The sequence below is a fragment of the Entelurus aequoreus genome, linkage group LG10 (assembly GCF_033978785.1).
Source record: "Entelurus aequoreus isolate RoL-2023_Sb linkage group LG10, RoL_Eaeq_v1.1, whole genome shotgun sequence".
In the NCBI taxonomy this organism is placed as follows: Eukaryota; Metazoa; Chordata; class Actinopteri; order Syngnathiformes; family Syngnathidae; genus Entelurus; species Entelurus aequoreus.
This window is the reverse complement of record NC_084740.1, coordinates 60,214,179-60,230,364: the sequence shown is the minus strand read 5'-3', so window position 1 is coordinate 60,230,364 and position 16,186 is coordinate 60,214,179. Positions and strand designations below refer to the sequence as shown.

Genomic DNA, 16,186 nt, shown 5'->3' with positions numbered 1-16,186 from the left:
TATATATACACGGGATCCCGTCCATATTACCCGCTCGAGCTATAACTAGCTCGAGCTAGTAGCTAGGAGCTAGCATAACAAACATCTAGGTGTTTTTATGCGGGATTAATTTGTGGCATATTAAATATAAGCCTGGTTGTGTTGTGGCTAATAGAGTATATATATGTCTTGTGTTTATTTACTGTTGTAGTCATTCCCAGCTGAATATCAGGTCACGCCCGGCTCTCACAGCATCTTCCCTATCTGAATCGCTTCCACTCCCCACTAGTCCTTCACTTGCACTTTCCTCATCCACAAATCTTTCATCCTCGCTCAAATTAATGGGGAAATCGTCGCTTTCTCGGTCCGAATCTCTCTCACTTCATGCGGCCATCATTGTAAACAATAGGGAACTTTGCGGATATGTTCAATAGACTACGTCACGCTACTTCCGGTAGGGGCAAGCCTTTTTTTTTTATCAGATACCAAAAGTTGCGATCTTTATCGTCGTTGTTCTCTACTAAATCCTTTCAGCAAAAATATGGCAATATCGCGAAATGATCAAGTATGACACATAGAATAGATCTGCTATCCCCGTTTAAATAAAAAAAATTCATTTCAGTAGGCCTTTAATTGTCCATAAAAATATAGTGCGGGGAACACTTTTTAAAGCATTTACTACCATTTACAAATGATCTAAAACATTTTATTAAAGGCCTACTGAAATGATTTTTTAAAATTTAAACGGGAATAGCAGATCCATTCTATGTGTCATACTTGATCATTTCGCGATATTGCCATATTTTTGCTGAAAGGATTTAGTAGAGAAAATCGACGATAAAGTTCACAACTTTTGCTCGCTGATAAAAAAAAGCCTTGCCTGTACCGGAAGTAGCGTGACGTCACAGGAGCTAGTATTCTTCACAATTCCCCGTTGTTTACAATGGAGCGAGAGAGATTCGGACCGAGAAAGTGATGATTACCCCATTAATTTGAGCGAGGAAGAAAGATTCGTAGATGAGGAACGTTACAGTGAATGACTTGAGAGGCAGTGATGGACGTATCTTTTTTCGCTCTGACCGTAACTTAGGTACAAGCTGGCTCATTGGATTCCACACTCTCCTTTTTCTATTGTAGATCACAGATTTGTATTTTAAACCACCTCGGATACTATATCCTCTTGAAAATGAGAGTCGAGAACGCGAAATGGACATTCAGTGCCTTTTATCTCCACGACAATACATCGGCGAAATGCTTTAGCTACGAGCTAACGTGATAGCATCTTGCTTTAACTGCATATAGAAACAAAAGAAATAAACCCCTGACTGGAAGGATAGATAGAAAATCAACAATACTATTAAACCGTGGACATGTAAATACACGGTTAATGCTTTCCAGGCTGGCGAAGGTTAACAATGCTGTGCTAACGACGCCATTGAAGCTAACTTAGCAACCGGACTGCACAGAGCTATGCTAAAAACATTAGCTCTCCACCTACGTCAGCCAGCCCTCATTTGCTCATCAACACCCGTGCTCACCTGCGTTCCAGCGATCGGCAGAAGGACGAAGGACTTCACCCGATGCGTTTGGCGGCCCGGAGACGTAGGAAGTCAAGGTGAGGTCGCCGGCTAGCGCGGCTAGCGCGGCTAGCGCTCCAACAAAGTCCTCCTGGTTGTGTTGCTGTAGTCCGCTGCTAATACACCGATCCCACCTACAACTGTCTTCTTTGCAGCCTTCATTGTTCATTAAACAAATTGCAAAAGATGTCCAGAATACTGTGGAATTATGAAATGAAAACAGAGCTTTTTGTATAGGATTCTACGGGGTACCATAACTTCCGTTACTGTGACTTCGTCATGCGCATACGTCATCATACCGCGACGTTTCAGCCGGATATTTCCCGGGAAGTTTTAAATGTCACTTTATAAGTTAACCCGGCCGTATTGGCATGTGTTGCAATGTTAAGATTTCATCATTGATACATAAACTATCAGACTGCGTGGTCGCTAGTAGTGGCTTTCAGTAGGCCTTTAACCAACCATGAATTATTACTTATTTTTTTGGACACCTTTCGGCTTCTAAACTATAATCTTTGCATGCTACAAATCAGTGAAGTAAAACTCGCCTCCTCGTATTTGCGGTCAGCCTCCTCTGCAATATGCTTGGCCTCCTTCAGCTGGATCTCCTGGATCTCCATCTTCTCCTCATCCTTCATGGCCCTGTTCTCGATGACCTTCATGCCTCTGCCAAGACACCAGCAAAGCAGGTCAACAAAACACCTGGAAGAATCAAAAGAGCGCGAGTTCTTGTCGAGCGACCCAACCTCTCGCTCTCATCGGCGGCTTTCTCGGCCTCCTCCAGCTTGGTCAGGGCGGTTGCCAGACGCTCCTGAGCACGGTCCAGCTCCTCCTCCACCAGCTGGATGCGTCTGTTGAGGGAAGCGACGTCACCCTCGGCCTGGGAAGAGAATTCCAAAAAGTCTCATATAAAATGATCTCTGCGTTCAGTGAGACTCCGGCGGAAGCTTGAGAAGATAAAGAAAATTGCACACCTAATTTCAGCGGTGCAAGATAATACATTTTACAAAGTATATTCTACAAGCTTTTTGTCCTAAATTAAGCATTTTCAAGCTTGAAAGTGGCTAAATGACCTAAAATGTCAATAGTCCAGTAGTATTGGCCACTAGAAGGGACCACACCGATTACATCGCGCTGTTCAGTATCTTGGCCCCTGATTGGCTCAGCTGCAGAGAGCATTACTATGTTGGCGAAGTCACTGTTATTCAATCTTTTTGGAGCCAAGGCACATTTTTTGCGTTGAAAAAATGTGCAGACATCATTAAAAAACGAAACTCAGTTGACAGTAATTGTTGGATATGACTTTAAAGCATAACCCAGCATGCATCACTGTAGCTCTTGTCTCAAAGTAGGTGTACTGTCACCACCTGTCACATCACACCCTGACTTATTTGGACTTTTTTGCTGTTTTCCTGTGTGTAGTGTTTTACTTCTTGTCTTGCGCTCCTATTTTGGTGGCTTTTTCTCTTATTTTGGTATTTTCCTCTAGCAGTTTCATGCGATATTCCCCGCATCTACTTTGTTTTAGCAATCAAGAACATTTCAGTTGTTTTTATCCTTCTTTGTGGGGACATTGTTGATTGTCATGTCATGTTCGGACGTACATTGTGGACGCCGTCTTTGCTCCACAGTAAATCTTTGCTGTTGTCCAGCATTCTGTTTTTGTTTACTTTGTAGCCAGTTCAGTTTTAGTTTCGTTCTGCATAGCCTTCCCTAAGCTTCAATGCCTTTTCTTAGGGGCACTCACCTTTTGTTTATTTTGGTTTAAGCATTAGACACCTTTTTACCTGCACACTACCTCCCGCTGTTTCCGACATCTACAAAGCAATTAGCTACCTGCTGCCACCTACTGATATGGAAGAGTATTACACGGTTACTCTGCCCAGCTCTAGACAGCACCGACACTCAACAACAACACATCATTTGCAGACTATAATTACTGGTTAGCAAAAAATATTTTTAAACCAATTAGGTGAAATTACATAACTAATTTACATCACGTCCTGACTTATTTGGAGTTTTTTGCTGTTTTCCTGTGTGTAGTGTTTTAGTTCTTGTCTTGCGCTTCTATTTTGGTGGCTTTTTCTCTTGTTTTGGTATTTTCCTGTAGCAGTTTCATGTCTTCCTTTGAGCGATATTTCCCGCATTTACTTTGTTTTAGCAATCAAGAATATTTCAGTTGTTTTTATCCTTCTTTGTGGGGACATTGTCGATTGTCATGTCATGTTCGGATGTACATTGTCTTTGCTCCACAGTAAGTCTTTGCTGTCGTCCAGCATTCTATTTTTGTTTACTTTGCAGCCAGTTCAGTTTTAGTTTTGTTCGGCAAGCTTCAATGCCTTTTCTTAGAGGCACTCACCTTTTGTTTATTTTTGGTTTAAGCATTAGATACCTTTTTACCTGCACACTGCCTCCCGCTGTTTCCGACACCTACAAAGCAATTAGCTACCTGCTGCCACCTACTGATATGGAAGAGTATTACACGGTTACTCTGCCCAGCTCTAGACAGCACCGACACTCAACAACAACACATCATTTGCAGACTATAATTACTGCTTTGCAAAAAATATTTTTTTGATATTCAGTGTTTTATTACTCATAGTTAATATTGTAAATCCCACTTTATTTATTTTAACCTCTTAAGGCCCAAGCTGTTTGTTTACATGCTTTTTTTTAAATTTCTCTTAGCTATTTGGGTTTATTGGACCCTAATTAGAATAAAAACTAAGAATCATCTTTTGATATGATGTACTTAGTCTATAACAGGGGTCACCAACGTGGTGCCCGCGGGCACCAGGTAGCCCGTAAGGACCAGATGAGTCGCCCGCTGGCCTGTTCTAAAAATAGCTCAAATAGCAGCACTTACCAGTGAGCTGCCTCTATTTTTTAAATGTTATTTATTTACTAGCAAGCTGGTCTCGCTTTGCCCGACATTTTAATTCTAAGAGAGACAAAACTCAAATAGAATTTGAAAATCCAAGAAAATATTTTAAAGACTTGGTCTTCACTTGTTTAAATAAATTCATTATTTTTTTTACTTTGCTTCTTATAACTTTCAGAAAGACAATTTTAGAGAAAAAAATACAACTTTAAAAATGATTATAGGATTTTTAAACACATATACCTTTTTACCTTTTAAATTCCTTCCTCTTCTTTCCTGACAATTTAAATCAATGTTCAAGTAAATTTATTTTTTTTATTGTAAAGAATAATACATGTATTTTGATTTAATTCTTCATTTTAGCTTCTGTTTTTTCGACGAAGAATATTTGTGAAATATTTCTTCAAACTTACTATGATTAAAATTCAAAAAAATTATTCTGGCAATCTAGAAAATCTGTAGAATCAAATTTAAATCTTATTTCAAAGTCTTTTGAATTTCTTTTAAAATTTTTGTTCCGGAAAATCTAGAAGAAATAATGATTTGTCTTTGTTAGAAATATAGCTTGGTCCAATTTGTTATATAATCTAACAAAGTGTAGATTGGATTTTAACCTATTTAAAACATGTCATCAAAATTCTAAAATTAATCTTAATCAGGAAAAAATACTAATGATGTTCCATAAATTATTTTTTTAATTTTTTCAAAAACATTCGAATTAGCTAGTTTTTCTCTTCTTTTTTTCGGTTGAATTTTGAATTTTATAGTCGAAATTGAAGATAAACCATGTTTCAAAATTTAATTGTCCTTTTTTTCGTATTTTCTCCTCTTTTAAACCGTTCAATTAAGTGTAAATATCATTAATTATTAATAATAACAGAGTTAAAGGTAAATTGAGCAAATTGGCTATTTCTGGCAATTTATTTAAGTGTGTATCAAACTGGTAGCCCTTCGCATTAATCACTACCCAAGAAGTAGCTCTTGCTTTCAAAAAGGTTGGTGACCCCTGGTCTATAAGTACACAAACGTGTACTTCATGTTTAGTGACATGCTAATACTTATTTTTACACTTTTTTCCCCCCCAAATTCCATTGTATGTTACACTCTTCTGACACCACCAGATGGCAGTATAAGTGTCCACATACGTGGCCATAAGACCCCAATTCAGTAGTGTACACCATTTTGGAAATAAGAGCTAAAAGATGCTGTCCACGCATGTGGCCACTAAGCCTTTAGAGGTGTACATTTTGGGTGTGCCATTCAGTAAAAAACTGTAAAATTCCATTCCGTTTTTTGAGGTGGTCTGTCATAAAATTTTTAGAATTCTATCAGACTTTGTGACTTTTGGTATTAGTGTTCCTGGAAAAAAGGGAGCCAAACACATACTGTACAGCAGATTTGTACAGCTAAATGTGTATATATCATGTATACACACATACACATTGGGCCCCCAGACACATTTTTTCTCTCTCAAAGTGGCTCCCGAGTCAAAATATTTGCCCAGCTCTTGGCTAAGCGGTGTTATTTCATGTTGAGGGGGCTCTATGTTGAAAAAACTTATTTAGAAGGCCATAAACTGTTTTTTTATGCATGAGCTATGAACATATTTGAATGATTCACCGGAAACGATTAACGGCGATAAACGGTTACATTCTCCGAGGTGTGAGCGAGCTATGGGCAAATACTTGTCCACTTCCTGAGTGGGTTCTGCTTTTTGACATGCAACTTGGGCCCAAAAATTAGGGCAACATATTGTTGATGACTTTGACAGGCAGCATGTGTGCTCCCACCTGGGCAAATTAAGGCCCCGGGGGCCACGTGCGGCCCTTTAAGCTTTTCAATCTGGCCCGCCGGACATTCCCAAATATATTTTGGGATCGCTGGAGCCTATCCCAGCTGCATTGCACAAAGTCCAGAAGCAGGAAGTTCCAAGACCAGAGGACGGTATAGGTCGAACTGCAAGTGCACACAGGAGATAAGGCGATATTGGACTGAGCCTGACATGACCTCACACACTGTAAGCCCTGATTGAAGGATTTACTCTTCTACTGCAAGGAGGGGAAAGCGACCATATAAGGGCATGGCAGGAAAGCTGTCACCTGAAATATAGTTTCAGTTTCCTGGTTGCGATGACTCACAGTAGTAGTAATTATAATAATAGTAAAAGTCACTTCTGCTGCTGCAGAGATGTTTGATCAGGCATCATCAGTGACGTAGGTCAGGGTTTTTCAACCTTTTTGGAGCCAAGGCACATTTTTTGCGTTGAAAAAATGCAGAGGCACACCACCAGCAGACATCATTAAAAAATGAAACTCAGTTGACAGTAAAAAGTATTTTTCGCAATTGTTGGATATGACTTTAAAGCATAACCAAGCATGCATCACTATAGCTCTTGTCTCAAAGTAGGTGTACTGTCACCACCTGTCACATCACACCCTGACTTATTTGGACTTTTTGCTGTTTTCCTGTGTGTAGTGTTTTACTTCTTGTCTTGCGCTCCTATTTTGGTGGCTTTCTCTCTTTTTTTGGTATTTTCCTGTAGCAGTTTCATGTCTTCCTTTGAGCGATATTCCCCGCATCTACTTTGTTTTAGCAATCAAGACTATTTCAGTTCTTTGTGGGGACATTGTCGATTGTCATGTCATGTTCGGATGTACATTGTGGACGCCGTCTTTGCTCCACAGTAAGTCTTTGCTGTCGTCCAGCATTCTGATTTTGTTTACTTTGTAGCCAGTTCGTTTTTAGTTTCGTTCTGCATAGCCTTCCCTAAGCTTCAATGCCTTTTCTTAGGGGCACTCACCTTTTGTCTATTTTTGGTTTAAGCATTAGACACCTTTTCACCTGCACACTGCCTCCCGCTGTTTCCGACATCTACAAAGCAATTAGCTACCTGCTGCCACCTACTGATATGGAAGAGTATTACACGGTTACTCTGCCCAGCTCTAGACAGCACCGACACTCAACAACAACACATCATTTGCAGACTATAATTACTGGTTAGCAAAAAATATTTTTAAACCAATTAGGTGAAATTACATAACTAAATTACATCACGCCCTGACTTATTTGGAGTTTTTTGCTGTTTTCCTGTGTGTAGTGTTTTAGTTCTTGTCTTGCGCTCCTATTTTGGTGACTTTTTCTCTTTTTTGGGTATTTTCCTGTAGCAGTTTCATGTCTTCCTTTGAGCGATATTCCCCGCATCTACTTTGTTTGAGCAATCAAGAATATTTCAGTTGTTTTTATCCTTCTTTGTGGGGACATTGTCGATTGTCATGTCATGTTCGGATGTACATTGTCTTTGCTTCACAGTAAGTCTTTGCTGTCGTCCAGCATTCTGTACTTTGTAGCCAGTTCAGTTTTAGTTTTGTTCTGCACAGCCTTCCCTAAGCTTCAATGCCTTTTCTTAAGGGCACCCAACTTTTGTTTATTTTTGGTTTAAGCATCCGATACATTTTTACCTGCACCCTGCCTCCCGCTGTTTCCGACATCTACAAAGCAATTAGCTACCGGCTGCCACCTACTGATATGGAAGAGTATTACACGGTTACACTCAACAACAACACATTATTTTCAGACTATAATTAACTGGCCAGGATCTTCAGCTCTAACTGGGTCAGTTCGCAGCAGAGTGTGAAGCGACTAGGATGAGAATCAGAACCTCCAAGTCCGAGTCCATGGTTCATGCCATCTCCAAGTTGGGGAGGAGATCTTGCCCCAAGTGGAGGAGTTCAAGTACCTCGGAGTCTTGGTCACGAGTGAGGGAAGAGTGGATCGTGAGATCGACAGGCGGATCGGTAATGCGGACGCTGTATCGAGCCGACGTGGTGAAAAAGGAGCTGAGCCGGAAGGCAAAGCTCTCAATTTACCGGTCGATCTACGTTCCCATCCTCACTTAAGGTCATGAGCTTTGGGTTATGACCGAAAGGACAAGATCACGGGTACAAGCGGCCTAAATGAGTTTCCTCCGCCGGGTGGCGGGTCTCTCCCTTAGAGATAGGGTGAGGAGCTCTGTCATCCGGGAGGAGCTCAAAGTAAAGCCGCTGCTCCTCTACATGGAGAGGAGCCAGATGAGGTGGTTTGGGCATCTGCTCAGGATGCCACCCGAACGCCTCCCTAGGGAGGTGTTTAGGGCACGTCCGACCGGCAGGAGGCCACGGGGAAGACCCAGGACACATTGGGGAAGACTATGTCTCCCTGCTGGCCCGGGAACGCCTCGGGATCCCTCCGGGAGGAGCTGGACAAAGTGGCTGGGGAGAGGGAAGTCTGGGCTTTTCTACTTAGGCTGCTGCCCCCGCGACCCCACCTCGGATAAGCGGAAGAACATGGATGGACGGATGGATTTTTAACCTAAATAAGTGAAGGTACACAATCTCCCACGGTGCCGCGGTTGAAAAAGAGTGAGTTAGATAGTCGCAGCAGGTGAAGTTAACGAGCAGCAGCATCCCGCATGGGTCAGGCCGCCATCTCGCCGCGAAAGCAACTTGAAATAACACGACAAGAAGCAGCATTTGTTTGGTCTTACTTGCTCCCTGGCTTTGCGCTGCTCACGCAAATCAAGTTGGAATCTTTCTGCTCTGTCGTCCGCACAGCCTGCCTGCTCCTTTAAAGAGCGGATTTTGCGTCTCACCGCCTCCACCGGCGACGCTCCTGCCATTCTTCTTCTTCTCCTTCTTCTTCTTCTTCTTCTACTTCTACTTCTTCTTCTTCTTCGTCTTGGAAACCACAAAAAAAAAAAAAAATCCCCGAAGAAGCTTCCGAGATCATGCAAAGAAGCAGGATGACGTCATCGCGGGGACACTGACGACACCATAGACATATCTATGGACGACACCACGCTGTCCAGGAAGTAGTTCTTCTTGATAAATCAACGCGTTTACACCGATGAAAGCATCAACAATTTAAAATAATGTGTCACATGGGTCATTAAAGGAATAGAAAGTCGATTTTAAAAAGGCGATACCGCGAGAATGAGTCTTAAATGACGTACGCGCGTCCTCAATGTGCAGGAATTAACTCAACGGAGCACGGCGATCAACTAGCCCGCAGCTCCCTCTGCTGGCCAGATGGGAGCAGTACACATGTGTCAATAGGGGATTTAGCAAATATAACAAAAAACACTGAAAAAATGTGAAACCAGTTTTAAATAAATCTAAAATTGTTTTTGAAAAAAAAAAATATAGTATTAATATTTTAAGCATAAACGGGGTTCCTGTTTCATGTTGACTAAAAATGTAATCGATAACTATGTCCATCCGGAGCAACAAAAAAAAATGTTGGTGACAAATTAGTGAAAATTAATTAATTAACTGTCATTTATTTACAAAAATAAATGTGGAAACATTTTACAATAAAAAAAACTAACAACAACTAACCCCCTTACAGAACAATATTATATACATTATTTTACAGTATAATTTAATTCAATGTGCAGGAATTAACTCAACGAAGCACAGGGATTATTTAGCCCACAGTTTCCTCTGCTGGCCAGATGTGAGCAGTACACATGTGTCAATAGGGGATTTAGCAAATATATAAAAAAAAAAACACTGAAAAAATGTGAAACCAGTTCACATAAATCTAAAATTGTTTTAGAAAAACCAAATAAAAATATAGTATTAATATTTTAAGCATAATCTGGTTGACTAAAGATAAAATAAATATGTCCATCTGGAGCAAAAAAATTTTTTTGGTGACAAATTAGTGAAAAACTGTCTTTTAGGAAAATAAATGTGAAAACATTTTGAATAAAAATACTAACAACAATTAACCCTTACAGAACAATATTGTATACATTATTTTACAGTATAATTTAATGTAAAATTATTAGTTTTTAACAAATTAAAACAGAATTCAATGACAAATTTGTTAAAAAATGTGCTAGCCACTTATATATTTTTATTAATCTGACAAATTTCATTCATGTGAAAATAAAAAAATATATTTTCTTGAATAAAATTAACATTAAATATTTTGTTTTTGTAATGGTTGTGACCGCTTCCATATGTAGTTATTATTTATTTGTTTCAGTCAGACATGTTTAACAAGTTACATTAAGAAACATGTGGTGACATTTGCACATTCCAGTTTACATAAAAATAAAAAATAACAAAAATATAATAATAATATTTTAATCATAATATGGGTTCCTATTTGATGTTGACTAAAAATGTTATTGATAAATATGTCCATCCGCAGCAAAAAAAATATTTTTGGTGACATGTTAGTGAAAAACTCAAAACGGTCATTAATTTAGGAAAATAAATGTGGAAACATTTTGAATAAAAAAACCCCAACAACAACTAACACTTGCAGAACAATATTAAATACATTATTTTACAGTATAATTTAATGTAAAAATATTAGTTTTTAACAAATTAAAACAGAATTAAATGACACATTTGTTAAATAAGTGCTAGCCACATTTGTAGACATACATTTACATATTTTTATTCCAACATATATGAAAAGGAGTAGAAAGAGGCAAAGTTTATATTTAATCCTAGCCCTTCTCCGTGTATTTTACTGAGAGGTAATTCACACCATAACTTTTAAATGTCTACATTAGGTATTAACTAGCCCACATCTCCCTCTGCTGGCCAGATGTGAGCAGTACACATGTGTCAATAGGGGATTTAGCAAATATAATTTAAAAAAAAAACACTGAAAAAATGTGAAACCAGTTCACATAAATCTAAAATTGTTTTTGAAAAAAAAAATTAAATAAATAGTAATAATATTTTAAGCATAATTTGGGTTCCTATTTGATGTTGACTAAAAATTTTATCAATAAATATGTCCATCCGCAGTAAAAAAAAATGTTTTGGTGACAAGTTAGTGAAAAACTCAAAACGGTCATTAATTTAGGAAAATAAATGTGAAAACATTTTGAATAAAAAAAAACCAACAACAACTAACACTTGCAGAACAATATTATATACATTCTTTTACAGTATAATTTAATGTAAAAATATTGGTTTTTAACAAATTAAAACAGAATTAAATGACACATTTGTTAAATATGTGCTAGCCACATTTGTAGACATACATTTATATATTTTTATTCCAACATATATGAAAAGGAGTAGAAAGAGGCAAAGTTTATATTTAATCCTAGCCCTTCTCCGTGTATTTTACTGAGAGTTAATTCACACCATAACTTTTAAATGTTTACATTAGATATTAACTAGCCCACAGCTCCCTCTGCTGGCCAGATGTGAGCAGTACACATGTGTCAATAGGGGATTTAGCAAATATAATTTAAAAAAAACACTGAAAAAATGTGAAACCAGTTCACATAAATCTAAAATTGTTTTTGAAATTTATTTTTAAATAAATAGTAATAATATTTTAAGCATAATTTGGGTTCCTATTTGATGTTGACTAAAAATTTTATCAATAAATATGTCCATCCGCAGTAAAAAAAAATGTTTTGGTGACAAGTTAGTGAAAAACTCAAAACGGTCATTAATTTAGGAAAATAAATGTGAAAACATTTTGAATAAAAAAACAACAACAACAACTAACACTTGCAGAACAATATTATATACATTATTTTACAGTATAATTTAATGTAAAAATATTAGTTTTTAACAAATTAAAACAGAATTAAATGACACATTTGTTAAATATGTGCTAGCCACATTTGTAGACATACATTTATATATTTTTATTCCAACATATCTGAAAAGGAGTAGAAAGAGGCTAAGTTTATATTTAATCCTAGCCCTTCTCCGTGTATTTTACTGAGAGTTAATTCACACCATAACTTTTAAATGTTTACATTAGGTATTAACTAGCCCACAGCTCCCTCTGCTGGCCAGATATGAGCAGCACACATGTGTCAATAGGGGATTTAGCAAATATAATAAAAAACACTGAAAAAATGTGAAACCAGTTTACATAAATATACAATTGTTTTTGAAAACCAAATAACAAATATAGTATTAATATTTTAAACATAATCTGGTTGACTAAAAATAAAATAAATATATCCATCTGGAGCAAAACAATTTAGTTTGTGAAAAACTCAAAACTGTCATTTGTTTAGGAAAATAAATGAGGAAAAATTTTGAATAAAAATACTAACTACAATTAACTCTTACAGAAAAATGCCATACACATTATTTTACAGTATAATTTAATGTAAAAGTATTTGTTTTTAAGAAATAAAATGTATTTAAATTAGGCATGCAGTTAATAACCTGTTTTTAATCATGACTAATCGAAATTCAAGTGTGATGCATCAAATTAAAAAAAAATACATCACCTGACAGCACTTATGTAAATGCATAATCACCTCTAATTATTGCACGCTTGCTTATGCATCTGATTATTGTTTTTTTTAAATGCGCAGATTGGTGGATAACTTGCTTTAAAATTAGTTTATTATTATTTCTTCGGTCAGTGGTCAACAAAATAAACAAACAGTTTTACACAAACAAACAAGCGTGTTGGATTATTTTAGTGTTCAACTTCAGCCTAAACCCTTTCGGTCTGCAACATTTGCAGTTTATGAATGTTTAACTGTTTGTTTATGTAGAACTGTTTGTTTATTTTGTTGACCACTGACCAAAGAAATAATAATAAACTAAACTAGAGAAAATACAACCTTAAAAATGATTTTAGGATTTTTAAACACATATACCTTTTTACTAGGGATATCCGATAATGGCTTTTTGCCGATATCCGATATGCCGATATTGTCCAACTCTTTAATTATCGATACCGATATCAACCGATATATATAGTCGTGGAATTAACACATTATTATGCCTAATTTGGACAACCAGGTATGGTGAAGATAAGGTACTTATTAAAAAAATGAATCAAATAAAATAAGATAAATAAATTAAAAACATTTTCTTGAATAAAAAAGAAAGTAAAACAATATAAAAACAGTTACATAGAAACTAGTAATTAATGAAAATTAGTAACATTAGCTGTTAAAGGTTAGTACTATTAGTGGAGCAGCAGCACGCACAATCATGTGTGCTTACGGACTGTATCCCTTGCAGACTGTATTGATATATATTGATATATAATGTAGGAAGCAGAATATTAATAACAGAAAGAAACAACCCTTGTGTGTGAATGAGTGTAAATGGGGGAGGGAGGTTTTTTGGCTTGGTGCACTAATTGTAAGTGTATCTTGTGTTTTTTATGTGGATTTAATAAAAAACAACAAAAAAAACCCGATACTGATAATAAAAAAACCCGATACCGATAATTTCCGATATGATAATATCGGCCTGCCGATATATGCGTTAAAATGTAATATCGGAAATTATCGGTATCGGTTTTTTATTATCGGTATCGTTTTTTTTTATTTTTTTTTTTTTTTTATTAAATCCACATAAAAAACACAAGATACACTTACAATTAGTGCACCAAGCCAAAAAACCTCCCTCCCCCCATTTACACTCATTCACACAAAAGGGTTGTTTCTTTCTGTTATTAATATTCTGCTTCCTACATTATATATCAATATATATCAATACAGTCTGCAAGGGATACAGTCCGTAAGCACACATGATTGTGCGTGCTGCTGCTCCACTAATAGTACTAACCTTTAACAGTTAATTTTACTCATTTTCATTCATTACTAGTTTCTATGTAACTGTTTTTATATTGTTGTACTTTCTTTTTTATTCAAGAAAATGTTTTTAATTTATTTATCTTATTTTACTAATTTTTAAAAAAAGTACCTTATCTTCACCATACCTGGTTGTCCAAATTAGGCCTAATAATGTGTTAATTCCACGACTGCATATATCGGTTGATATCGGTATCGGTCGATATCGGTATCGGTAATTAAAGAGTCGGACAATATCGGGATATCGGATATCGGCAAAAAGCCATTATCGGACATCCCTAAACTAAACTAATAAACTAAAATCATCAGTAAAGGTGACAATCAGATATTTAATTAGTTATTGAAAAAACTTATTTTTTGATAATTATATTATTGTGATAATAATACAATATTTGACATGATCAGATAATAATAAAGTTCTGTCAAAATTGAAAGAACAAATGCATTTAGTCAAAAAAAAAAAAAAAAATGGACACAAATTTTTCCAGATTTGTAAGATGACGTAAGGGGCCAAATGTGGCCCCCGGACCTTGACTTTGACACCTATGATATAAAAGATACATTTTTAAAAAGCCAAACATTTTTCTATAACATCTAGGAGTAAAAAAGTTATGTACAATCATATTGTATTTTTACTATTATAAGTATTTTACATGTTTAACGTGACAAAAATTTTTTATATAAAGATTTAGTCTCAAGCGAGGCGTGACCTTTGACCTACCATAAACTAAATGACCGCAGCGAGGTAATTGTCCAGCCCGTACATCTGCACGGGTTGCATTTCTTTCCACATATGACATATTTTCCACTTCTAGCTATATTTGGTGTGAGGACACGAGGAGGAACAGCGTGTGTTTTTTTTCCCCCTCTTTTGCTAAGCAAGCAGCTGAAAGTTGACCATATAAAGAAGCAGACTATATATATCCTGCACGCTCCCACTCGGAGCTGAAGGAACAACAATTCCTTCAGCAGTCAGACACGGACGTGTAAAAACTCAGAGGACTAGTGTGCAAAATATTATATTACTGCTCGCTGTCGTGTGTCCATATTGGAAATAGATGGCTCTTTTTGCACTGACACGACCGAGAGAGGGAAGGATTGAATGGTGCACAGAAAGTATGATAAATAACATTGTAATGTGTTCATGTTTTATGGTAAATAACATTGTAATGTGTTCATGTTTTATGGTAAATAACATTGTAATGTGTTCATGTTTTATGATAAATAACATTGTAATGTATTCATGTTTTATGATAAATAACATTGTAATGTGTTCATGTTTTATGGTAAATAACATTGTAATGTATTCATGTTTTATGATAAATAACATTGTAATGTGTTCATGTTTTATTATAAATAATATTGTAATGTGTTCATGTTTTATGATGAATAACATTGTAATGTGTTCATGTTTTATGATAAATAACATTGTAATGTATTCATGTTTTATTATAAATAACATTTTAATGTATTCATGTTTTATTACAAATAACATTTTAATGTGTTCATGTTTTATGATAAATAACATTGTAATGTATTCATGTTTTATTATAAATAACATTGTAATGTGTTCATGTTTTATGATAAATATAATTGTAAAGTATTTATGTTTGATGATAAATAACATTGTAATGTGTTCATGTTTTATGATGAATAACATTGTAATGTGTTCATGTTTTATTATAAATAATATTGTAATGTATTCATGTTTTATGATGAATAACATTGTAATGTATTCATGTTTTATTATAAATAACATTTTAATGTGTTCATGTTTTATGATAAATAACATTGTAATGTATTCATGTTTTATTATAAATAACATTTTAATGTGTTCATGTTTTATGATAAATAACATTGTAATGTGTTCATGTTTTATGGTAAATAACATTGTAATGTGTTCATGTTTTATGGTAAATAACATTGTAATGTGTTCATGTTTTATGATAAATAACATTTTAATGTGTTCATGTTTTATGATAAATAACATTGTAATGTGTTCATGTTTTATGATAAATAACATTTTAATGTGTTCATGTTTTATGATAAATAACATTTTAATGTGTTCATGTTTTATGATGAATAACATTGTAATGTGTTCATGTTTTATTATAAATAACATAGTAATGTGTTCATGTTTTATTATAAATAATATTG

General features: G+C 35.7%; 1 protein-coding gene across 11 annotated transcripts in view; it reads right to left on the bottom strand.

The window, feature by feature from the left end:
• Nucleotides 1-16,186, bottom strand: part of LOC133658855 (tropomyosin alpha-1 chain) — a 58,742-nt gene that overhangs the window by 31,306 nt on the left and 11,250 nt on the right. For 8 of the 11 annotated variants that reach the window (XM_062061315.1, XM_062061316.1, XM_062061325.1 and 5 more), the window contains 2 exons: nucleotides 2,303-2,436; nucleotides 2,105-2,222 (listed from right to left, as the gene is read on the bottom strand). In XM_062061315.1, coding sequence (XP_061917299.1) covers nucleotides 2,105-2,222; nucleotides 2,303-2,436 — 252 coding nt within the window. Of the gene's footprint in view, nucleotides 1-2,104; nucleotides 2,223-2,302; nucleotides 2,437-8,959; nucleotides 9,179-16,186 lie in introns of those variants that run through there. The other 3 variants (XM_062061323.1, XM_062061321.1, XM_062061322.1) reach the window with 2 other exon arrangements.